Source organism: Callorhinchus milii, unplaced genomic scaffold (assembly GCF_018977255.1).
Source record: "Callorhinchus milii isolate IMCB2004 unplaced genomic scaffold, IMCB_Cmil_1.0 Scaffold5, whole genome shotgun sequence".
NCBI lineage: Eukaryota > Metazoa > Chordata > Chondrichthyes > Chimaeriformes > Callorhinchidae > Callorhinchus > Callorhinchus milii.
Window position 1 is genome coordinate 39,328,515 of NW_024704746.1, and position 7,388 is coordinate 39,335,902.

Here is a 7,388-nt window from a genome sequence, read left to right on the forward strand (position 1 = left end):
GCATTTGAAAGATGTACGGTAATGTTGCATGAAAAAAATTATTTGGGCAAATACTGTGTTTTTTTTCAAAAAAAGCATAACACCCAAGGCTTTTTTTTCTGCAATCTGCCACTCTGAGGAGATGTAATGCGGAAGTGATTTTTTTTCAATCCCATTACTGTATACAAATAAACGATTACTTAATGTATTTATAGAAAGCAACAGTGCAATGTGATGAACGCAGAGTCCTGTAATGAACCGAATCACAATATACATGTAGAATATTATTGATCTGTAGGCCATCTTATAAATCTTTTGCTTGACGCAAACATAATAGTACTGAAAGAAGAAAGTACAATATTTGATTTTATAACAACAGGGTGTACCAGGTCTGATGATCTGCAGATAGCAGAGTAAGGGAATGAATGGATGTTTACTTGAGGATATTGATGGTCTGTATTATCTGTAGTTCTAAACTAATTATCTGTTTGCAACTGGGCCCAATTGTTCTTGATAACTTTTTCCATTAAAAACCTCCTGACTCTTGACTATTGACTCAGAATGGATGTTCTACAATAACTGTAAGTACCAGTTGTACCATTCCATTTAGTCATTGTGTTTGAATATTAAAGTGCCCTATTCAAATTCCATATTTGAAATGAGATTGTTGAACTTCATATTACAGCAATCTAATTGTGAGTTTTAGAAAACAATGAAAGGTGCTATTTTTCAGTTTGGGATTGAAAATGTGTCACAGGTAATGCAAGTCACCACAAGGTAGCTGGTAGACCAAAGCTTTGTTACATATATTTCCTCTCATCTATCTACTTACTTGAGAAACTGCATTTGACTCGAAGATATTTCTCTGCTGGATATAAGTGGGTAAATTGGTATCCATACATAAATGTATGCATTGAGACAACATTCAAAACTCCTCCTGCATTTTTTAAACAAGCAGTTGATCTTAATGAAAATCACATTAACTGGACATTGAGAAAGAATAAATTTTCCAACAGGATGAGCAGATATAAAAGTCACTGACTTCAACCCAATAATGTGGATGTGATGGGTTGAATTGAATTGGTTTGATTTGTACAGAATAAAATCTGCCATACTTGGTGGGGAAAAAAATAATCCAAACATTTTGAAAAATATTACCATTGAGAATTCAATTCTATTCAATACAAATATGTGAGATCTTTTAGCCCTCATTATAATTCCCTCATTCCATTCAAACAGATGCAAGCTATCTGGAGCCCACTGTGCAGTGAACTGGCTGAGTGAAGCCATTTGTATTTCTCACCGGGCAGCGGCATTAATACTGCAGTCAACACAATTTCCCAGTTGTTGTATCAGTGCAGAGGAACATAACATTTTAATGACAACTGGATCTAATGAGGGGGGTGGGGTGGGGTTGGGGGGACATCATTTGTAACTAGGTGGCTAAGAATAGCTATTTTTCACTAAATCAACCAAAATTAAGTGAAAGCTCCCCCCACCTCCCCCCCCCAAAAACAAGTTTTATCCATTTGAGGCTTTTATACAATTGTCAGTTGTGCAAAGATAATAAGGATGGCACATTCACACCAGCCACAGTGTACGTTCAACGTACAACTGTCAACCACAAAGGTTACCAGTCGGGAAGGTGCATCTTGAAAGCTCTGCACTAAAGTCCAACACAGAAAATTCTACTGTTACTTTCCTTGGAAAATGGGAGTCATTTTATTCAAATTAATTGTTAATTGTTTACAAATTTGGGGGGGTGCATTCAATAGCTATCTTGTGCTGGGAACTTTTGGAGGCAGTTGAGCACCACTTTCAGTTCTACTGTCACTGTTAGAAGAAGACCATCATTGATGGATATCCTTTCTATGCAAAGTTTTGTTGTTCTTCCTGATTCCCTGCCCCCTCCCAGCATGTTTTTTTTAACAAAATCTATATTTCCCATTACAAGTCCTATTATTCTATTAATTCATTTCCGAAAAGGGTTTGGGATTACTTTCAAACTTAAGGGCTAAAATGAATGGAAAAAAGCAACGTCCCACAAAAGTCATTCATTCTGTCAAGGTCCCACATTGTAGCGACGTTAAAAAGAGAAACCCAAACACCCACTGACCAGTGGTTGATGTCCAGGTACAGTGAACTGGGATTTCTTTTATTTGAAAAACAAACAAACATTGCATTTAAGCTCAAACTTGCACCGATCGAGTAAAAAAAACACACCCCAATTTTTTTGTTGATCAAACATCTTGTAACTCGGATAACCAATTTTGTGTGTGTGTGTGTGTGCAATAGGGAACCAAACACGCGTTGCATTGGTTGTTTTGTGTCCAGTGCCCGGGGGGAGGGGGGAGGTGGGGGGGGGGGGAGAGCATCACTGTGGAATTAACACAGTCTCGCTCTGCACTGTGACCAGGTGTCTGCAAACCACGGCTCAATCTCACCAACAAACTGGAAAACCACGACAAGAAACTGGACGTGAAATGAACTGCAATTAACGAGACTGGTCACCAATCCCCGAGTGCATCGCCCGCACCAGTGATCTCCCACTCGTCGGATGCCCTCTCCCCGCCATGAAACCCATTCCCCCGCAGTGCATTTCCCAATGGCATTTTTTTTGGATTTAAAAAAAGTTGACTTGGGTTTCAATCGGAGACCGCGATCCCACTTAAATACAAAGGCGATCCGCACTTCAGTGAAGACAGGCCTGAAAGACCCTGTCCGGTGAGAGCTTTTGCAGAGCCATGAAACCAACCCCCCCCCCCAAAAAAAAGAAAGGGGGAAAGTTTCTCGCAACTTGTTTTAGAAAGACGTTTGTGGTGAGATCAGCATCTCCCACGGGAGGGGGGTGGGGGGGTGGGGGGGGTAGACTTCAGTTAGAAATGTGAATGATAAGGGAAGGGGTGGGGGGGGGCAGAGTGTGGGTGAGTGGTGGGGGGGCAGAGTGTGGGTGAGTGGTGGGGGGGCAGAGTGTGGGTGAGTGGGGGGCGGGGGCAGAGTGTGGGTGAGTGGGGGTGGGGGCAGAGTGTGGGTGGGGGCAGAGTGTGGGTGAGTGGTGGGGGGGTGCAGAGTGTGGGTGAGTGGGGGTGGGTGCAGAGTGTGGGTGAGTGGGGTGGGTGCAGAGTGTGGGTGAGTGGGGGGTGGGGGCAGAGTGTGGGTGGGTGGGGGCAGAGCAGAGTGTGGGTGAGTGGGTGGGGGGGCAGAGCAGAGTGTGGGTGGGGGCAGAGTGTGGGTGAGTGGGGGGGGCAGAGCAGAGTCTGGGTGAGTGGGGGTGGGGGTAGAGTGTGGGTGAGTGGGGGTGGGGGCAGAGTTTGGGTGAGTGGGGGTGGGGGCAGAGCAGAGCAGAGTGTGGGTGAGTGGGGTGGGGGGGCAGAGCAGAGTGTGGGTGAGTGGGGGGTGGGGGCAGAGCAGAGTGTGGGTGAGTGGGGTGGGGGGGCAGAGCAGAGTGTGGGTGGGGGCAGAGTGTGGGTGAGTGGGGGGGGCAGAGCAGAGTGTGGGTGAGTGGGGGGTGGGGACAGAGTGTGGGTGAATGGGGGGGTGGGGGCAGAGTGTGGGTGAGTGGGGGGTGGGGCAGAGCAGAGTGTGGGTGAGTGGGGTGGGGGGGGGGCAGAGCAGAGTGTGGGTGGGAGCAGAGTGTGGGTGAGTGGGGGGGTGGGGGCAGAGTGTGGGTGAGTGGGTGGGGGGGAGGGCAGAGTGTGGGTGAGTGGGTGGGGGGGAGGGCAGAGTGTGGGTGAGTGGGTGGGGGGGAGGGAGGGCAGAGTGTGGGTGAGTGGGTGGGGGGAGGGCAGAGTGTGGGTGAGTGGGTGGGGGGAGGGCAGAGTGTGGGTGAGTGGGTGGGGGGAGGGCAGAGTGTGGGTGAGTGGGTGGGGGGGCAGAGTGTGGGTGAGTGGGGGGGAGGGCAGAGTGTGGGTGAATGGGGGGTGGGGGCAGAGTGTGGGTGAGTGGGGGGGCAGAGGCAGAGTGTGGGTGAGTGGGGGGGGGGGGCAGAGTGTGGGTGAGTGGGTGGGGGGGGAGGGCAGAGTGTGGGTGAGTGGGTGGGGGGAGGGCAGAGTGTGGGTGAGTGGGTGGGAGGGAGGGCAGAGTGTGGGTGATTGGGTGGGGAGGAGGGAGGGCAGAGTGTGGGTGAGTGGGGTGGGGGGGGGGGAGGGCAGAGTGTGGGTGAGTGGGTGGGGGAGGGCAGAGTGTGGGTGGGGAGGAGGGAGGGCAGAGTGTGGGTGAGTGGGTGGAGGGAGGAGGGCAGAGTGTGGGTGAGTGGGTGGGGGGTGAGGGCAGAGTGTGGGTGAGTGGGTGGGGAGGAGGGAGGGCAGAGTGTGGGTGAGTGGGTGGTGGGTGAGGGCAGAGTGTGGGTGAGTGGGTGGGGGGTGGAGGGCAGAGTGTGGGTGGGGGAGGAGGGAGGGCAGAGTGTGGGTGAGTGAGTGGGGGAGGAGGGCAGAGTGTGGGTGAGTGGGTGGGGGGGGAGGGAGGACAGAGTGTGGGTGAGTGGGTGGGGGGGGAGGGAGGGCAGAGTGTGGGTGAGTGGGTGGGGGGGGAGGGAGGGGGGGGGGGGGGGGGGGAGGGCAGAGTGTGGGTGAGTGGGTGGGGAGGAGGGAGGACAGAGTGTGGGTGAGTGGGTGGGGGTGTGAGGGCAGAGTGTGGGTGAGTGGGTGGGGAGGAGGGAGGGCAGAGTGTGGGTGAGTGGGGTGGGGGGGGGCAGAGCAGAGTGTGGGTGAGTGGGTGGGGGGAGGGCAGAGTGTGGGGTGGGGGAGGAGGGAGGGCAGAGTGTGGGTGAGTGGGTGGGGAGGAGGGAGGGCAGAGTGTGGGTGAGTGGGTGGGGGGGGAGGGAGGGCAGAGTGTGGGTGAGTGGGTGGAGGGGAGGAGGGCAGAGTGTGGGTGAGTGGGTGGGGAGGAGGGAGGGCAGAGTGTGGGTGAGTGGGTGGGGGGTGAGGGCAGAGTGTGTGTGAGTGGGTGGTGGGTGAGGGCAGAGTGTGGGTGAGTGGGTGGGGGGGAGGGAGGGCAGAGTGTGGGTGAGTGGGTGGGGAGGAGGGAGGGCAGAGTGTGGGTGAGTGGGTGGGGGGGAGGGAGGGCAGAGTGTGGGTGAGTGGGTGAGTGGGTAAAGGCAGTTCGGGAACTATGTGAGGGATGAGTGGCTAATTTCTGGCTCCCGCAGTCCCCTCTCTCGCAGCAATAGCCACTTCTCAGTTGACTGACTTGACTGTGTGGGAGAGACAGACATGAGGACAGGTTTTCCTCCAACACCACCACCACCAGCACCAGCCCCTGTGTCTCTCTCCCTCTCTCCCTCTCTCTCTCTATCTATACATTCCTCTTTTCCTCCCCCTCCCTCCCTCCCTCCCTCCCTCTCTCCCTCCCTCCCCACTTCCCTCCCTTCTTCCTTACCTCTTTCTTGCTCAGTCTGCAGACACGAAGGAATGTTCTTCTTCCACCCCGGCATTTTCCCGGCCAACGCATTCAAACCCAAAGGCTGCCAGTCCGGGGCAAGAGGTCGCTCCACATCTGCATCCGAGCCCCCGACCCGGTGCTTCCCGTCTCCTCGGCGGCTGCTGCTCCCCCTAAACAGCGGCCTCGTTGTGAAGATCCCTCCCCTCTCTCTCTCTCTCTCTCCTTCCTTCTCCTTCTCTCCCTCCCTCCCTCCCTCCCTCCCGGGGGCTCTCACCATTCACCAGCGCCGACCAGGGAGGCACAGATCAAAGGATTAACAAACTTTAGGAACCAGCAAAATCTTCCTAGTCCTGGAATGGCAAATAAGAGGGTCTTTTTTGTTGTTGTTGTTGTTGTTGTTGTGTCGTGGATGCAAAGAGAGATGCACACCAGGTTTGCTCTCTTTCTGTCCTGGGGAGTGTGTGTGTGTGTGTCTATATATATATATAGAGAGAGAGATATATCTATATGCAGCTCAGGATATCTCGTGTGAATGTAGGTGAAATCCTGGGTAATGTGTAAAAAGTGGACGAGTCGAACTTGGTAGTAGATTGAAATTGGTGCAGTCCACTCACTCACTCTCTTTCTCTCTCTCTCTCTCTCTCACACACACTCTCAGTTCAAGTGGTCGAGAGAGAAACTGCTTCTGAAATGGGAATAAGGCAAACTTTAAGCCAAGGCGGCGACAAGGAGGGCTTCTTGTGGTTAAAACGCGCTCCCATCTTCGTGGTTCCCCAGATTACATTGCACATGACCAGCCGGGTGCCTCTGTGGGTACCACTCTCGCCTCCTGAGTTACTACAACAACAGCAACAAGATTACATTTGTATAGCGCCTTTCATGTCAGGAGGACATCCCAGAGTTAGAAGATTATGGGGTCAAGCCCCCCCCCACCCCCCCGGTCAGGATTTGGATTTGATACCAAATTATAGCTGTTATTTTTTTTACGACCGCCTATTACACCAGTGTTGCCACGTGAATAATTCTATTTGCATCAATAATAATAATTGCAATTGCATTTGATGTATGTTTAAAATGTTTTAAACTTTTGGAATGACTGGGTATATTCTCACTGCAAAATACACAGGATAGTTTGAGTTTCAATAAGCCCCAATGAAATCATTTTTTTAAAATGACCTAAATTTCAAGGACAGTGACAAATTAGCCTTTCTCTAAACATTTAAAACTACAATGAAATGTGAAAACATTACTGTGGATCTACTATACCACACAATTTGATGAGGGTAAACATGTGGTATGTAATCTGATGATTATGAGTGGTAATAATTAATACATTACATAAGGCAATTTTCTTAACTGGATAACCTTTCTTTAAAATATTAATTTGTAATTAATGGTTCCCCCCCCCCACCCCCCCATGAAGTACATGGCACTCTTGAGACGCTATCCCATTTGAAGGGCGTTCTATAAATGCAAGGCGTTATTGTAGAGCACATCTATTCAAGGTTTTCTGAATCTATTATTTCATTAGTGACATGCAATTAAACCGACAAGTTACTTTATAAGAAAGAGGTTCAGCAATCCCTGTGCATTATTCAAATTGAACCATTGTTCTTGTGTTATTTGCACAAGTCTTGCTTAACCAGTCAACCTTTTCTTTCTTGTTGTTTCGGCTATTAATCATCGTTCTACATTCATTTAATTGAGGATGAGCTCTCCTCTTTATCTGCTCAAAGAGCTCATGTCCTTGTCTGTACTTTTGTTAGTACACAGATCAATGCACTCAAAATATGCATTTGTGTAGGGCTTGGTGATACATCCTTGTTCACCTACTGCAACACTAATATTTCACATCTTTCATATCTGCTTCTCCTGTAAAATGAATGTATTCCTCACTCCAATAAAGAATCTTTTAAGAAGAACAATGATTTTCCTTTATTGATATAATCTCTCAGGACCTCAGAGGACATCTGTAGACTGACCCTTTAGTTTACATATAGAAAATGCATTCACTCAGATTCCTTGTCCAC

General features: G+C 50.0%; 1 protein-coding gene across 1 annotated transcript in view; it reads right to left on the reverse strand.

Annotated features, from left to right (window-relative positions):
- The window catches only part of grip1 (glutamate receptor interacting protein 1), a 189,143-nt gene extending 183,565 nt beyond the window's left edge, over positions 1-5,578 (reverse strand). Inside the window, exon 1 of the mRNA XM_007904960.2 lies at positions 5,356-5,578. Within this exon, the coding sequence (XP_007903151.1) occupies positions 5,356-5,410 (55 nt within the window). The 5' untranslated portion in view covers positions 5,411-5,578. The remainder of the gene's footprint in view (positions 1-5,355) is intronic.
- Between the last annotated feature and the right edge of the window lie 1,810 nt (positions 5,579-7,388).